The following is an 18516-nucleotide window of genomic DNA, read 5'->3' on the forward strand; positions in this document are numbered from 1 at the left end:
GTGATATTCGGGAACTAGAAATTCTTGCATTAAACGAGGTTAATAAAATTGACATATAATTAACTATGGTAGTTAATGACTACTTAATAAATTGTGATAACTGATTATTAATTAATATGTGATAATTTATTGATAACTAGAAATTATTAATTATTATCAATTAAATCATTCGATATGTCATCTCCTAAATGAGTAGGCATCTCTTCTATAATTTCATCATCACTGAAGTTGATGTAATCTATTGGATCATCATCCATATTCAATAAGTCATCTCCCAATTCACCAGGTATGTCATTCCTAATTTCATCATTTAAGTCATTGTAGTCCGGATGCTCATCCATAATATACCTACAAATTTAAAACCAAGAAATCGTATGTGTTCAGTGTAAGCAAGGTAAACCAGCTTTTGCGAAAATTAGAAGGAAAATTGCTATCCTACAAGAAGTTTGCCTGTGATACAAAAGCTTCAAGAAATGAGTAAGTTCTTAATACTTGAATTTCTATCTCTACTCAATAGAAATAGCACATACCAAATTCAGCTTTTAAGTTATACTTCGTTGAATTTTGTCCATGATAGGGACCCATATGAAAATAGTCTAGAATTGCAGGAAGAATGGTAGGGAAACAAACAAAACAGATAGACATGGAAGAGATTTTGTTATTATTCTATTATGCAGAGAGAGTGTGTACTAGGAGAATATCTCCCTTACAAGGGTAATGTCCTTACAACTGAGAAATCTCAGTTTCCAAACTGTTATTCCATCCTCATCCTGTTCTGTACAACTTGGGCTCTTTAAGCATAACTCTTCACTTACAACTGTTAACTAACTAACCCACTACCCATCCTAGCATTTATTGTCCCATGAATACACCTTAAACTATATTTTTTTGCTGAGTCTCAGGCCTAAATTTCCATGAACTGTTACACTTATAAGTTATACCAAGAATATCTAAATATAGCAAAAAGGAAGAAATTTTTTTAAAGGATTATTGCTATGTGACTAGTTCAGTGAAAGTGGGGGTTGATATTTAGGTGACATGAGGCTGTAAATGAAATCATTTTAAATTTTATTTGTTTTCTCGAATGGAAAATAGGTGGTTGTGTTCTTTTAGTTATGGTTATCTAGTTACTGTTTATTTTGTAGTAATTAGACATAGCCAATAAGCTAAACAAAGAACAAAGAACCATAAAGCAGCCAATAAGCTTTTAGGAGGGGACTTGTATACAGCATACGAATAAAGAAAAATAAAGCATTTTTATGATTAAGAGCAGAACAACATAAACTTCATACCTGTGGTTATCAGAATAGCCAAAATGTCCAAAATGCTCCAATGGTAGTAACAAAAGCAAAGAAAATAGCCAAGAATCCGCCAACAGCTGCCAAAGATATAATCAAAGAAAATTAATACAAGCAAGACGCAGAGTAGAATACGGTTATCGAAACAATAAAAAAGAGAGCATAATTTTGGTTATCGAAAAACATCAATAAGGATACAATTCAGTTATAATTTTGGGTTCTTGGTAAAACACCACCTTCTGTAAAAGAGGAGAAAGTTAAATTGGGATCGGAGGCGCAGAGTAGATAATTGGTAAAATACCACCCTCTGTCCGGCGGTAGAAAGAGGATCGTTAAACTAAGAGAGGGTTTGGCGGCGGCAAGGCGGTGGAGTGGGCGGCGCGGTGCGATGCTGTGGAGTGGGGCGGCGGTAGAGAGTACAATCAGATAGAAGGGAAAAGAGAAAGGGTTGATCAAATCAGGACCGTCGGATCAAAATATCAATTTAACGGTAAGATTAGCTGGTAGTCACATGGTAGTAACTCTACTTGGTTGTCACAATATCTATCCCTTCCAGAAATTGTACCATGATTTTTGTGTTGTTGCTCTTGGTTGGGCCGGGGCTAGACCCTTGCTGCTTGCTTTCCTATAAACCCTTTTATATTAAAACTCTCTCTCCTCCGTTTCAATTCTTCACATTCGCAGCCAACTTAGAGAGAGAGAGTGACTTGTCGAGTAAGCTGCTTCTCTTATACCCTCATTTCGTTTTTTTTTTTTTTTTCTGTTAGGAAACGAAAAATCACCTCTCTCAGACCTTCGATATTTCAATATTCGGCTTTCTCTCTTTAACAAGAATGTTTTTTTTGCTGCGAAACTTCGTCGTTCGTTCCGTCTCTTAATCCGTTTTGATTTCCGTTTTAGGGTTTCATTGCGCCGATGTCTGTTCACCACGGAATTGGAATTTCGTCATCCTTTGTCGGGTGCCATTCCTGTTTCATGAACCGGGGGAGGTTTTGGTGTTCATCCAGGATCTTGTTTCGGCATTGGACTTGACACTTCGCTCGCACTGCACAGATTTAGGGGTTTTTTTTGGGGGGTGAATTTGTTATTTTCTTTCGATTTATATAACTCACTTCATTCATTGGTGAAGTAATAGTCGTTGTAGGGGTACGAGGTTTCGATTGATTTTTTTTTATTTTTTTTAAAAGACGTAGTTTTCTTCACTGCCAGTGAGGACTTTGTTTATTGGGTCAGATAGAAGGCGAATCTTTGATATTGTTTTTCGATTCGATGGCAATAACAAAATTGATTCCGGGATTTCGGTTCCATCCCACTAGCGTTGAGTTGGTTAAGTACTATCTAAAGAGGAAGGTAATGGGGAAAAAGTTCCATAACGATGTCATTACTGAACTTGACATATACAAGTATGCTCCTTGGGATCTCCCAGGTACCCAGACAAGTTCTGTAGAGAGTAGCGTGTGAGAGTGTGTCCATTTGTTTGTTTTTTAACAATGTTTCCTTTTGTGTTTGTTTTACAGATAAATCTTGTCTGACAACTGGGGATTTGGAATGGTACTTCTTCTCCCCGAGAGAGAAGAAATATGGCAGTGGGGCCAGGATGAATCGGGCGACAGAAATTGGGTATTGGAAAGCTACTGGGAAGGATAGAGCTGTTCAACAGAATAATCAAACTGTGGGGATGATAAGAACTCTCATATTTCACACTGGTAAAGCACCTCATGGGGAACGAACGGATTGGGTTATGCATGAGTACAGGCTTGAAGATAAGGACCTGACTGAAAAAGGAATTGTTCAGGTACCCATTTATTTCTTAATTCTTATGGATTGTTAAATTTTTTTATGAGTTTTATTAAGGAAATATATGGATTAGTTAGTTGTGAACTGTTGGGTATATGGCAGTTTTGTAGAATTCGAGCCTTTGACTTTGAAGGCACATAAGGATGTGTAGTATTCTTGCCAATGTTGGCATCTGTTACACTTTTAACAGATAATATATGACTACATTTTAATATGCCGTGCCTACTTGCCTTGCCACTCATTGAGATATTTTCTGTTTGTATATGACTGAGTTAGCAGCCCTTCTCACATTCTTTATATTATCTGTTGATTTTCACATCTTGTTATAGTTGTAAATATATTTTAATTAGCTCTCCTGATGATTTTTCTATGGCAGGATTCCTATGTAGTTTGTAAGCTATTCCAAAAGGAAGGTCGTGGTCCCAGGAATGGTGCACAATATGGGAGACCGTTTAATGAGGAAGACTGGGATGATGAAGAAGTGGGAATACCTTTTGCTGCTTTGCCTGCCCCAGTCCCCATTCTGCCTATGACATCTAATAGTTCTGTTCCAAATGACAAGCATCTCCCTGCTAATGAATCTATTGGGTCAACATCGAGGTCCTGTCTAACAGGATTATTGCCTTCTCCAAGTGATCAAACTGTTACCTGTGATGATGATATTTTATCAATGAATGATCTTGTCAAAGAAGATAACGGATTGCCTGAGGTTTGCTATCTATTTCTTCTTCTTCTTCTTGCTTGTGCGTTTATTTGGGAAATGCTATGTTTTTCTTTCTATCTTGTTTTGGGGTTCCCTATTTGTTGTAATCACTATGGCTTTATCCATCCCTTGCATTTTGCGTTGTGTCCTCATAATTTGTTACTATTTGATTGTGATGTACGTTTGAGTTTGCATTATGCATGGTTAATGCTATATGTCTGTGAAAAGTGAATAGATTCATGCTACTCTGGATATGTTGTCACATGTAGTAGACGTCCTACTCTTTTCTACTCTCTCATGTTATGCTGTAGTGTAATACTTCTATCATATGCTAAATGCCTTTGCTATCTAGTCCTATGATTTTTGGGCCAAGTGTCATCAGAGAATCTGCTGAATTTTTTTTTGTCTTAATTTGGTTTTAAATGCTTTCTTTATTCTTTGTGCTTAGTTCATGGAAGAAATAAACTAATAAGCATAGAATGTTTTTACGAGTTTTCCATCGCTCTTTTTTTATTTAGGGCGGGGGTTGGACTTGAGTTTTATTTAGATTTTCATCTTGTAACCTATTCTCCTTTGCCAATTTCTGTAGCTTGCTGTTAGGCATAGACTTAAATTAAAAACCAGGAAGACTCAATTGTTGATCAATTGAAGATATTAATCACGTCATATAATATATGAGATTTCTTCAAATTTATTGAATGGCTTTTTATCTGAATTTTAACCCTATAATATATGCATAATCTGTCTTATAATATCTTGCTGTATACTCTCATTTCTTATGTAAACTAATGATTCTTGTGGGATAACAGAAGGTTGATAATCCTGGTCGGGGAAATATTGCTGAAGGTGCATCTTCAAATGACTTTTTTCAGGGACTGGGAGACCTGGATTACTGGGCTAAGTTTGATGGTTTCTCCTCTGACCACAATGCTGGATTTAGCACAAACGGAATGGTTACTACGGGCGATGTCACGGGGTTTGGCGACTTGGAGTTCGTCGAGTTGTTTGACCTTGACTCTCCATTGTGGGCAGACACAACCTAAAAGCTGGAGTCGAGATAAATAGATTATTTTGGGTCTTTGACCAGAATATTTTCAGACTAATCTTTGGGCATTGTGCAACTAGCTAGAACGCCCTTCCAACTCCTTGGATTTTATGTGCATTTTTCATATTAAAACTTGACAAATTCAGTTTATTTGAACAGATTCATTTCTGTAATATGTCAGAGGTTCAGGTAAATACCAAAATAAACTATTTGTTGATATATTAAAATGAACTTTCCCAAATAAATGTTCAAGTAAAACATAAACAATTAATTCATAAAATTCAAACTTTAAAAATCACTTAGTTTATAAAATCTTTCTAAGACTTTCTTTATACAACTATCTACATGTGTTTCGCTCATAACTTTTCCATAGCTGAAGCATTTGTCTGTAAAATTTGCATAAAGTCTTATAGCATGCTTTCTTTACCTTGTCATTTCAGTTGTATGTTATTCTTGTGGTATAACAGAAGGTTGATAATCCTGGTGATGAAAATATAGCTGAACGTGCTCACGTATAAGTGATTTTTTTTAGGGCATGGCATATCCTGACAACTGAGCTGTGCATTGGGTAATTGGGTTGTTTCCTCGTAGGCCAGAGTGCTGAATTTAAAAAATACGAAGTAGGTAGTATTGGATCCATTCCCTAGTAATAAAATCTGTTAAAAATCGTAAACAAAATTTATAGTGATTTGAGTATAATTTGTGCTTACATTTATGAGTTCCTTTATTTTATTTTGAGCGTTTAAATAAAATAAAATAAGTTAACCTTTCCAAACTATATTTTTGGACGAGCTGACTAATGATTTTGCTCCACTAACCAAGCGACACACTTTAGCAATTTTTTAAACCCCCTAAACGTCACCCACACTATTCTTTTGCCATTGAATCATTCTTAATTTTATTATCAACCTCTGATTTTAATAAATTTTCTTCCCTTTGGTTAGATTGGAAAAGTTATATTTACAAAATTTTTATTTACAAACTCTTATAAACTAGTACATTCTAGCATACAGTGTACTACTCCTAGTATATAATGTAATTAGTAGGAGTTTGTAAAAAAAAATAATTATAAATATAACCCTTCCATGGTTAGATATACAAACATAAACAAACTCCTAAGTCAAGTGGATGAATAAATTGGGGTTTCAGCAGTTCTGTTATTGAGTCATGACAAATAGCCATCCTAATCTGGTCTTTGTACTCGTTTGTTTCAGTAACTTCTTAGGGGTTTAGTTCTTTTGTACAAATTATGTCTATTGGGATCTCTTTCACTGGTTTTGCATCAAGAAGTTCTTCAATTCCAACTCCTATTTTCCTCTATCAAACACCACCAAACTAAAAAGTAATGTTGTATAGGCCATCTCCAAACCTATATTTCTCATAACTTATTTTGACATATGGTCATTTATAAATTTTCCAAACAATTAAAATCTAATTACAATTGCTGATTCAATATAGAATGAAGTTTGTTTGCTTTATTAACACGTCTCCTCTTCCAGCTAGAATATCCCCCCAGCAATCAGCATTGGCGGGAGCTTGGCTCCCAATTTTTTTTTCACAAGAGCAGAGCTGTAAACTGATTATTCGAGTTGCAACAGAAGTGACTCAATCAAAGTTGCAAACCTTTGGCCGCAAATCGCATAACAAGAATAAATTGTGACTTGTGACTTGTGATAACTTATTACCTTCGGGAAAATATTCCTTAGCCTAACTTGCATGATTGGTCCGCATTCTTAGCAGATTCAATAGGAGCTTCGAGCAGTCAAATCACAAGGTAAGCAAAAAATGAAAGAGGAAAAAAATCTCCTAGAAAATTTGATACCATTTAGTCATGAAGCTGCTAAGATAACGATCCTACTTATCTAAGTTATTCAGTATAGATAATTCAGAATCTCTCACCTAATTCCTACTCTACACAGTAGAAAATGACTAACAGTGGTACCATTTATCTTGATTCAATGGCATAAGTTTCAGAGCCTCTTAAAAATGATCGGCGCCACCAAATTTGGAATGCCTTGCTTAGATTTGGGCATTCAGTGCCATGCCTTGAGAAATGCCGAAACCATTCCATAAACAGCACGTTCTGTTGCTTTAGAGGTAGAGTAAGAAGTGTCTGGCCCATAGCCTCTTCCAATGACCTTATATCAAGCCCTTTTCTGCATCTCTGAAGCCAACCAAAGTCAAACAGCATTGGTCCAAACCATGCCTGGAGAAGCCCCGACCTAGCTTTCAACCCACATTGTAGTTTTCTTGTACCAATGGCAACAAATAGAATTGCTGACACTCGACTAAGTTCATATCTGATCATTGGGGATGCATTTTCACGCATTTTAAGAAGTTGTTGCTGATCTGCCCATATATGCACAAAGTCCTCTGCCACTTGCCCATCAAGCATAATTTCCAGCAACCAGTTGATGTTATCAACCTGTCTTGAGATGCGCTCAATCAGAGGCTTACTCATGTCTTTCCTCATCAACCTTACAGGAGGGGTAGTTTCAGATGCCTCCTGAAAGAGGCTGATAAGTGAACCCAGACATGAGTGGCAAACAGAATATAGATCCTCCTTGCTGGGATCAAGATGGTTCTTCTCGTAGACAGAGCTTTTGCAAAGAAGACCCTTGACTAGTGACTTTAGTTCATTTCTTGCATTGGTATCCTCACAAGTGCTGATAGACCAAACAAGTTGTCGGGCTACATTTGGCTGGGAATCTACTGAATCATGAAAGTACAGTCTTCCTAGGATGTCTCTTGTTGCTGCATCATCAAACTTAAATCTTGTGAATAGGCTCCTTAATTTCTCTTCTTCCTCCTCAGTCCAAGGAACAGCCTCAATGTATTTCAAACAGGACGTAACACCCTTAGTGAACATGATACCTGCCGAAACCTAGCAATATATCAGGAAAACCTTGTCAGAGATTAAAGAATCGCTCAAGTTAAATTAAATGTATTCTAAATTTGTTCAAGTGCATCATCATAAAAAATCTTCAAAGTCAACCAGAAACATATAAATGGATGTAATTTACACTAAAAATAAAAATAAAAAATAAAGTAAATATACCAGTCACAATCCAAAAGAATGCAAATGATATTCTTAATATGGTATTCATAGTTATACTTAATGCCACAAACAAGCCAAGCGAAATGCATATGAAGACAATTAGGGCAAAGGAGACACGCTATGTTAAGAAGACAAGAAGATGAAAAGAAAACCTAACAATAACCCAAATGCAAGACAAAAAAATGTAAGACTAAGAAAGAGGAAAATGAAAAGAGTGGGAACCTCCAAAATGTCAATGGATCGATAAACGCCAATTTTCTTGAGCTTGTTGGTAACATGATCTTCATCCTCAAACATAAGCTCAATGGTGTCTTTGAACACGCCCAAGTTCTCCACCTCCATTGTGGGTCCACCCTCTTCCTTCTTGTAATTCGCTATCAAACCCGCAAACACCGCCGAGTTCGCACTCAGAACCTCCGAGTCCACCTCCACAATCATGTACCCTCCATTCTTCCCTCGCAAATTCAGCCTCACATCAAACGCTTCCTTCACGGCGGAACTCTCCGGCGGCGGTGGCCGGAGATTCGGGGTGGGAGCGCGGAAGCTGTTAGATCGCAATTGCGGCGCGGATGGAATGTCAATGTCTGCGGTGGGATCGGAGTCGATGGGCGAGACTCTTCCCGGAGACAAGATCCGGCGCGGGTCGATCCGGCCCACAATGGGGAACCCGGATTTGGCGCTCTGAGGGGAGTTAGGGACTGAGACAGAATGCTTTGAGAGAGTTTCGGATTTGTGACGGGATTTGGAGTGATGATGGATTGAAGGGTTGTCGGGGCTTGACGGAGGGATTCTGAATGAACAGCACCATGCTCGCCGGAGAGGCTTCCGGCCCCGACGATCCATGGAAATTGGGTAACTAAGGTACTAAGGTCACCAACAGTGAATATATATATCTATTGTTGTTTCTGTACGACTTGGAGGGCATTTTATTTTTGGGTTTTACGATTGTTATGTTAAGTTTATGTGGGTAAGTTTATTATGTTACATCATAAAACTCTTTATTTTTGTTGATAATTGTGAACTTTTGGACTGTTATTTTAGTTTGTCTTGTTTTGGGTGTATAATACGAGGAAAATTGATTCCTAGGTTTCTCTCCTTTTTTCAGCTTAATTTATAAGTTTTTAGCATTGTTTCGATATTTATCATTCTTGTCATTTGTATCAGTATCAGGATTGAGGGCCTCAGGCATGTTATTAATTTATTTAATAAATATTCAAAAATTATAATTAGAATGTGAAAAAAAACTAAATAAATTGAACTCAATCATGAACTAATCCATACTTTATTAAAAAAGTATTTGTTCAAAATCAATTCGATTCAAGAATCAAATTACTTTATGTTTCGTTAACCGAATTTTATTCACTTTTTTAAGTATGAAAAAACAAATAAATCGAATTACATTATAATTTTTTTAACATATATAAAAATCGAATATTTTTTTTGGAGCCGAACCACTTGTGGACTGGACGCCCTTAATCATAATATCAACCAACACTATTTTATTTGATTGAGGGATTTGAGTTGGTATGTTTAGAGTAGAAGCGAGACAAAAGTGACAAGTGAAGCAGCCATCAATAGCAATAGCAATAGCATCATTCTAGGAAAAATGTTAAAAAGTTGCACAGCTTGTGTGCTTTCTGGCAAATGGCAACGCCATCCAACAGCTAAAAGACAGAACCAAGCGCCAAGCAAGGAACCTTTTGGCATTTGAGTTTAGTTTAGTAAAGTAGTGCTTCAGCTTTCTCCTTTGCTTGTTTCCCAGGCAAGGCATCCCCTACTTTCTTATTCCAATTCAATCATCCATGCATTCCACTTTTCAATTCAAGGATAGTAGTACTGTATCTTTCTAGTTTCTATTTCTATATCTTTCTCCTGCTCATTCGCTTCGCGTTTTATCTAACACGATTCGGGGATAACACAGTGCATTAGATTGAATAAAAAATAATTGTATCGATTCCCTCTGTTATTTTTAGAATGAATTTAAATATTTTCATTTCTAATTTGTTCTGCACTTCGAATTAATTTCAGAGTCAACATTTATGAAAATACTGGAGAAGCCAACTAATCTTAAAGAAATAATTAAATTATGTTAACTCAAAAAAAAAAAAATAATAATTGACTTCAGTTAAGAAAAACACCATCATCATAGCCTATGATAGGTTACGTGATGATGAGCCAATATTATAAGAAATTTGGGAGTCGCATCTTTATAAACTGTTAGTTTTTTTGGACTACCCTAGATGTTAAACCAAATGCAAATAATTATGGCATGCAACATTTAATTTATAATGTTATTTTCTATTATTTTCACATGATCAATAGGTTCTGATTTTTTAATATTATTAATATAACATTCAAAACTCATTTGCCCCTAAACTCTAAACTTAATATTAACTTTAAAAAGATAACAATGTCATGAGGGTAATACGTAAAAGCTATACAATAAAACTATATAAATGAATCAAATATATTAGAAAGCAAACTACAAAAAAGCCTGTATCAAAACGGTCCTGTACATTACGTTTTCTTCTCAAATCAAACACGTTAAAAAGAGTGACAATTTATAAATTGCTCTCTGACATACCGTCTCTCAAAACGGTTCCTTAGGTGCCGCATTGCCATGCATCATTTTGGCCAATTGTATTGTTGTAAAATTATACAGGTCAAACGTTCATAATTTTGAATTATATAAGTCAAAAAGTCTCATATCTCCTTATGGGCTCATTTTCGCTTGGGCCTATATAGAGAGAGTACTACTGTCCAATCCAACAGCTCCCAATTGAAAAATAATGCCTCGTGTGTAAACATCAGTGAAAACACAAGAAAGAAAATGAAGAATGAATGAACGAGAAACTTTGAGAGAGACATGAATGTGTCATGACATGCAACAGAATAATCGAGCCCAATACGAACAGAATATATTATTACAATGAAGCCATCCATCTAATAATCGAATCAAATCAAATCCTAAGTAGAGACAGTCACGTGCATGGTGCTTCTTCCTATGCTTATGAGATCTTACGTCCACATCAACCGTGATACGCACCATCTCGTGCGTACACGTTTATCCCCTTCGTATATATGAATTGACGTGTTCCAAACTCATGGCGGTGCCGTTATAAGTACCAACCAGCAACACGTAAGTTCATTCAAATTGTACAAAACAAAACAGCTTTACTCTTTCCCCTTTTAGGAAACCATACAAAACACGTTTGCATGACCCAAGGGGTTTTCTTACATTCTCTATTTGTACGATGTCACCGTCAAGCGCCATCTGTAACATCATCCCCGCTTCATCCGCGCCACGTGCACCCTACCTTTTTCTACTTGCCACGTTGCGATTACGTGGTCAACCATCTCAGGACAAAGCCATCACTAAGACCACCGTGGTCGTACGTACCCACTTCCCCCAACCCAACTATATAAGGTGCCAATTCAATTCGCATTGTTACTTCCTTCCCCAGCAACTTCTTATGATTGATAAGATAGTGAGAGAATTCTACGTTTAGATTTTGCATCTCATTATAATAATATCAAAAAATAAACAAAAAAAAATGGAGGCAGCCATGTTACCCATTGAAAGGACTTCATCAATTGAAAGAGAGCCCAGAACTCTCACAATCGACCAAATTCAATCCGCAAGAGTGAGTAGCAGTTTCTTTCATTTCCTTTTTTTTTGTTTCTTTTTCTTTATATCTCTTTGATTCATATCATCCTTGTTATAACTATATAGTTTTTGGACTGGATTCTTCGACGATTATGGTTGATGTTATATACATAATTAATTAGTATGCATGGGATCGATGTTAATATTGATGCATTAACAGGATTTAGCAATATATATATTGAAGACAAAGACCATAGAAGAAGCGTCCAGAATTTTCACCGAGGTAATTACTTCTATCCCTTATTTACCAAAATTGTAAGGATTTGGCAGTTTTTGATAATGGAAACCAAAGAATATATATATTGCGGAATATGATGGGAATTATTAGTTGTACTGATAATTAAGTAATAACCTTAATATATATATATTTATAATCCAGCAGAAAAAAGACTACGAAAATTATAAAATTATCACGGTTAATTGTGATTATATATGTCACTATATGGCCAAATAAATTTTTGTCTGTGTTTCCAAGAAACATGGATATTGAAGGATTTCCGCAATTAATTAATTTATTTTGGCAGGGGTTGCAGCCAGTGGTTAGTGCTGCTTGCCGCATGGGATCCAATACAAGGATGGATATGGATTCGGGTGAAGAACTGGAACTCTTGAACTTGAAAGATGCAGCACGAGAAGCACCCTTAAGGGACATAGCATCTGCACCTTTCTAGCTAGACGAATTGAATAACTCAATTGGTTTCATGATGATCTTGTTGTATATTGTAAAATACGTATATGGGATGAAATTTTGGGTTTCCAACAATTTTATTTGATTCATTAATCTTTCTTGGATGCTTTCCATTTCTTTTTCTTTTTAATTTATGGAAAATAATGTTTGGCTGTTTAAAAGTGCTTAATTATGTTTTGGTACACGCGACATGACATTATAAAATAATTGGAATCGATTATGTATTCAATCATGATAGGTTTGGTTTAAGTGGAGCAATATGATTTGTCACTTGAAATTGATTTTTAGTTAGGTTTCCAAAACTAAAAGCTAGTTGCCTAGCTAACGCAATTTCATCCCTAGTGTGGAGGGACTCTTCTTGGTGTCAAACAAAGATTGGAAGAACTAGCGGGAACAGTTCATAACTTAGCACTGTAAACAATAAAAAAAATAAAATAAAGAAGAGACTCTAGTTGGAGTACTTGAGAACATGCTGTAAGACTAAAGTATATATAAATTAACTCTCTTCGAACTAAACTAAATTATGATGAAACTTTTCAAATTACTAACTCTCTAAATGTGTACAATATAACTATGAAAATAAAATAAGAGCGTTAAACATTATATAATTAATGAACACCTTTTCTTTCAGATACACAAAAATAAAATAAAATTGTAAATTGACAAGCAAGTGTGTCAACATATAATATGACACATCTCAATTAGTGATTTACTTCAATTCAATTTAATTAGTATCTCCCTCAATGATCAAAATTTGTCGCAATTTTTTAAATTAAATACACGAAAAAGTGTTTGTCATTTTAAATAACATAATCTTATCTCACTTTAAGAGAGAGATAGACACAAAATAAATTTTTTTATTTAAATTTTAAATTAAAAAAAATATCCACTTTCTCTTTCCCATGATTTTCATTTTATGTGTCTTTTCTCTCTTAAAATAACAAACATCAAGCTCTTAAATATAACTATTTTTTGGTAATTAAACAAGAATTCAAGAGTTAAACAATAAACATGTTTTTCATTTGAAAATACAAAATAAAAAAATTGGATTGACAACTACCAATTAGGCTAGTATAAATAATGTGACATCTTTATTTTATTTTTAAGAAAAAAATTTGGTATCCAAGAAAATGTTTTTTAATTAACAATTACATTTAGGAAATTTTATAACCTATTACAACCGCTTTTTTTTTTATAAACATTATAACTGCTTTCATTTGTAATCGTCGATCTGATTTTGATCAATAATCATAAAAATAATTATAATAATAGGTTATAAGATAAAAGATGTTATAAATAATTAAATAGGACCTCCCTTTTTCAAAACTTATACAACTGCATCTCAACTACTTTTCAAATTATGTTTAAACTTTTCAAATTATATATTAAATGTTTAGATATTTAAGTAACATAACTCTTTTGGATAATTAAACGAGACTTCAAGAGTTATCCACTATATGACAAACGTGTTTTCTTTCTAGTGGAAAAGACAGGTACATGCCTGTCAATATTCTAGTACAAATAATGTGTCATCTTAAGTGAATTTACTTCAATTAAACTTAGCATACAAAAATTTAAATGGAAAACGTGTATATAAATATAGAAAAAAAAATAAATAGAACTTTGATTTTTTTTATTTATTTTTTTGATAACAAGAACTTTGATTTTTAATCAAAGGGATACGTGACTTCATCAAATAGAGTATTTAAATTCACTATGACTACATGTTCAGATCTTTCCTGTTGTGTACTCTTGCTTTTCACAAGAAATAATTGAGCTTCCATTCTCAACAAACTCGATGACTTACACTATTCATGCATCTCTATTTAAAAGCGGAATCAGAAGAACGAAAATAAAAATATTGTATTATAAATTTTTTAATACCGAACATGATAATTTTTATTTAAAAAAATAGAACTTCAACAATTATTTTAAAAAATAAATATAAAAATCAATTGATCTATTTTTATTTAAAAAATTAAAAAAATAAAACTTCAATGAAAGATGAGCAGAAGAGCACTTACTCTAGAGTTTAAGATGCAGAAGCATAACATATCAATGGATAACTAATTAAGCAACATATTATGAGGCTTGTTTTCCAAATATGATACATTAAGAAAAAAAAATAATAATAATAATAATAATATGAGGCAAGCTTTCATTCACACAATCTCAGAGTAACATAAGAAAAAATAAGAGAGAACTAACAAAATAATAATAATAATAATAAGTCGAGAAATTTACCTTCCCTACAAATAAGACGGAAACATAAGTTAAAGAAATGAAAATAAAATTTTGTTGAGTTTCTAGAAAGCTATGTGAAACTACGTACAGACCTGTACGTGGTATTGAAAAAAAGAGAGTTGTGGGTTGAGAGATTTGGGAAAGAAAGTGGGAGAGAAAATCTAAGCCCAATCAAGAAGAAATTTAGCACTATCTTTTGTTGCTGAATTGTTGTGACTGGGATGCTTTACCTTTTTTTTTTTTTAAGTGGTTTTCTTTTGTGATTTGAGATAACAATGACATGCGTAGAACTAGTTAGGTGGGGAAATAAGGGGATATGGTTTTTTTTGGGAAATATTTAATGTACACCCACACCGAACCCAATTAATTTGGGATAAAGGTGTTGTTGATGTTAATGTTGATATTGATTTAATGTACACCCCGTGCACAAAAAATGCAGTGAGTCAAGCCAATAAAAAATTTGTATTTTTTGAAAAGTTTGTATAAAAGAGAGAGAAAACAAATTTTTTTGATCCAAGTGTCATCCGATGAATGGGAGGCCCATATGTTCCAGGTGCACTAAAAATGTCCTTTTATTTAGGAGTTTTTATTTATTTTTTAATTTGAAGGGGGTTAATTTTTAATACAAACTATCTATATATATATAATAAAAAATAATGTCAAATTTTACAAAGGAGCAATGACCAAGAAAGCATCAACACATTTTTTGAAAAATATTTGCGTGTCGGACACCGATATGCGATCAACATTTTACGACATGCGGTCAACACTCCGACATGTGTTTTCAACACGCGGTCAATTTTTTCGACACGTAGTCAATGCTCTGACACGCATCTGACACATTTTTTTTTAATTCTAAATTTTATTAACTAAAAGTGAAAAATTAATTTATAAGTCAACTTTTTTTCTATTATGAAATCTGATATAAAAAATTAACAAGGTATAAAAAATTACTTTTGCTTTATATTTATGTTATAGAATTTAAATATTTGATTGATTATATAACTTATTATGGACCGTTATATGTACTAAATATAAATTATATTTTATATATTAAGGGTAAATGATTTTTCCAGTCACCGGAGATAAAATTATCTCCAGTGAGCTCAAAACGATGTCGTTTTGGGGCGAAAATCAATGTATTTTTGTAATTATAACATATTGCAGAGTTATATTAGTCTTTATCATTATAATTTTTTTAATCTTATAACCCAAAACGATGTCATTTTGAGCTTACTGGAGAGTTTTATCTCCGGTGACTGGAGAAATACTTTTCTTATATATTAAAAATATTATTTAATATCAAAACATGCCCTAACATATCAAAATATGATATTTTTTAAAATTAACGTGTCAACCTATTATATCATATTATGTATTATGTCTCGTATTAATTTCGGTGCAAGCAACTCTAACCACCCGCCTATGTAGTTAAAGAAATACACTGAAAAAAGGTCCAAGTAGAATGCGGCGCTCTCATTCTCATTCACCCCTTCTCTAAGTAGGAGCCAACGATTAAAAACAAGCAAAAATTGCATTCACACTAGTGTACGGGGTCCAATTCATGCGGAAAGCAAAGATATGTGTTGGTAAAGTATAGGTATAAATAGTGATAAATTTGAGGATGAAGACTAAAATGAAGGTTTAAGGAATATATATCATATTAAAGCAAACCAAAAAACGTACAAAAAAAAAAGTAGATTCATAGGAATGACAATATAGGTCAACCCGACACCATACGAATTTAAAATTGAGTTAAAACCTTTAATACGAACACGATCCGCTTATTTTGTGAGTTGACACGATACGACACGACATGATACGAATAATCTATTAATTCCAAACGGTGTTACTTATTATGCAGGTCGACACGATACTATAAGACATGAATAATCTGTTTACGACACGACACTACACGACAAAAATAATATATAGAAAGATTAACGCGGGTCAATTTTGACTTCGCAGGTTAACACACGACACCATACAAACTTTTGTAGGTCAGTTTTTGCTAACTCAAATACTATACAAATTTGAAAATGTCTCGATTCAAATACAAATTTTTTGTGTTGTGTGAGTAGATTGTGTTAAAAACTGCCATCACTAATTCGTCTGATTATTCTGTTGTGATTGTATAATAACTATTACGTTAAAACTATTTTATTTGGTTAATTATCATTTAATAATAGAGTTAATTTATTTTTTATTTTTTTAATTTCAATTTATCAATTGCTTAATATATTTGGTTCAAGCCTTCAAGGTTTCTCTAGGCATTATAAAAATCACCACATCCTCTAATGTATTTATTGACATCTTATGTGAGGAGATCTAATCATGAATAAATAAAACGAATGTTGTTTCTCATGTTATATGGGACAATATATTTTATGCAATATATAAAAAAGTAAGTGAGATTTACTTATTTTCTTTCTCTCTCTTCTCATTAGTAGATTTCACCCATTTTTTTGTGTTGCATTAAATAATTTATCTCATGTAATATAAGAAATAATCCCCATTAATCAATTCTAATAATTTTCTTACTCTCAATTCAATATTTATTTTCTTTCATCTCTCATTTATTAATTTATTCATAAATAATTAAATACATTCACATAATTTAATCATGTGGAATTTATTAAAAAAAAGTGTTTCAAAACTTTTTTTTCCCATTCCATAGCTCGTATTCCTGAACTATGATCAAGATAAAACTCTTATCACTTTCCATTTCTTTTTCTTTATAATTTATGGAAAATAATGTTTGGCTGTTTAAAAGGGGGAAGGATATTGTGACAACCAAGTTGTGTTACTACCAATTGACTACCAATCAATCTCACCGTTAGATCGATTATGTTGATCCAACGGTTATATTTATTTCCATCTTTGTATGGTCATGATTCCTTATATTTAAAGTGAAAGCATAAAATATAGGAAATCATAACCATACAAAGGTGAAAATAAATATAAAGTATTAAATTTGGGGAATCATGTCCATACAAAGATGAAAATAAATATAACCGTTGGATCAATATAATCGATCTAACGGTAAGATTGATTGGTAGTCACTTGGTAATAACACAACTTGATTATCACAATATCCTTCCCCGTTTAAAAGTGCTTAATTATGTTTTGGCACACGCGACATGGCATTATAAAATAATTGGAACTCAATTATGTATTCAATCATGATAGGTTTGGTTTAAGTGGAGCAATATGATTTGTCACTTGAAATTGATTTTTAGTTAGGTTTCCAAAACCAAAAGCTAGTTGCCTAGCTAACGCAATTTCATCCTTAGCGTTGGTGTCAAACAAAGATTGGAAGAGCTAGCGGGATCAGTTCATAACATAGCACTGCAACCAGTAAAAATAAAATAAAATTGAGACTCAGTTAGTAGGAGTACTTGAGAACATGCTGCAAGAGTGATTACTAACGATCAAAATAGAATAAAGTATATAAATTAACTCTCTTCAAACTAAACTAAATTATGATGAAACTTTTCAAATTACTAACTCTTTATATGTGTACAATATAACTATTTTAGATAATAAAATAAGAGCGTTAAACATTATATAATAAACACCTTTTCTTTCAGATACACAAGAAAAAAAATTGTAAATGGACAAGCAAGTGTCTGTCAACATATATATAATATGATTAGTGATTTACTTCAATTCAATTTAATTAGTATCTCCCTCATTGATCAAAAATTGTCGAAAGTTTTAAAATTATTTACATATTTGAATATAACTATTTTTTTGGTAATTAAACAATAATTCAAGAGTTAAACACTACAAATCTACAATAAACATGTTTTCATTTGAAAACACAAAATAAAAAAAATGTGGATTGACAACTACCGATAGGCTAGTATAAATAATGTGACATCTTTAAGTGATTTTATTTTAACCCATTTGTTTGAAACTTTTTTTTTAAAGAAGAAAATGTTTTTTAATTAACAAATACATTTAAGAAATTTTATGATAATTAGATAATTTTTCAATAAATAAGGAAATAAATA

General features: G+C 33.2%; 2 protein-coding genes, 1 long non-coding RNA gene and 1 pseudogene across 3 annotated transcripts; 2 read left to right on the forward strand and 2 right to left on the reverse strand.

The window, feature by feature from the left end:
• Positions 1-220: 220 nt before the first annotated feature.
• On the reverse strand, positions 221-1785 carry LOC133292460 (uncharacterized). Its single transcript, XR_009748917.1, has 3 exons — positions 1535-1785; positions 1293-1378; positions 221-348 (listed from the first exon to the last, which is right to left on the reverse strand). It is a non-coding gene; the product is annotated as an uncharacterized LOC133292460 (long non-coding RNA).
• A 22-nt stretch (positions 1786-1807) lies between these two features.
• Positions 1808-5061, forward strand: LOC133292459 (NAC domain-containing protein 82-like; annotated as a pseudogene).
• A 1502-nt stretch (positions 5062-6563) lies between these two features.
• LOC133292477 (BTB/POZ domain-containing protein At2g13690-like) lies at positions 6564-8778 on the reverse strand. The gene is made up of 2 exons (XM_061490890.1): positions 8124-8778; positions 6564-7727 (listed from the first exon to the last, which is right to left on the reverse strand). Exons 1-2 carry the CDS (start codon positions 8742-8744, stop codon positions 6789-6791), a joined length of 1560 nt encoding a protein of 519 aa, XP_061346874.1. The 5' UTR covers positions 8745-8778; the 3' UTR covers positions 6564-6788.
• Positions 8779-11372: 2594 nt separating this feature from the next.
• On the forward strand, positions 11373-12266 carry LOC133292436 (uncharacterized). Its single transcript, XM_061490839.1, has 3 exons — positions 11373-11545; positions 11729-11791; positions 12093-12266. The coding sequence occupies exons 1-3, from the start codon at positions 11456-11458 to the stop codon at positions 12237-12239; spliced, it is 300 nt and encodes a 99-aa protein (XP_061346823.1). The 5' UTR covers positions 11373-11455; the 3' UTR covers positions 12240-12266.
• Positions 12267-18516: the final 6250 nt, after the last annotated feature.

This window comes from Gastrolobium bilobum, unplaced genomic scaffold (genome assembly GCF_033153095.1).
Source record: "Gastrolobium bilobum isolate Gb01-03AN ecotype WA unplaced genomic scaffold, APGP_CSIRO_Gbil_v1 utg8085, whole genome shotgun sequence".
In the NCBI taxonomy this organism is placed as follows: domain Eukaryota; kingdom Viridiplantae; phylum Streptophyta; class Magnoliopsida; order Fabales; family Fabaceae; genus Gastrolobium; species Gastrolobium bilobum.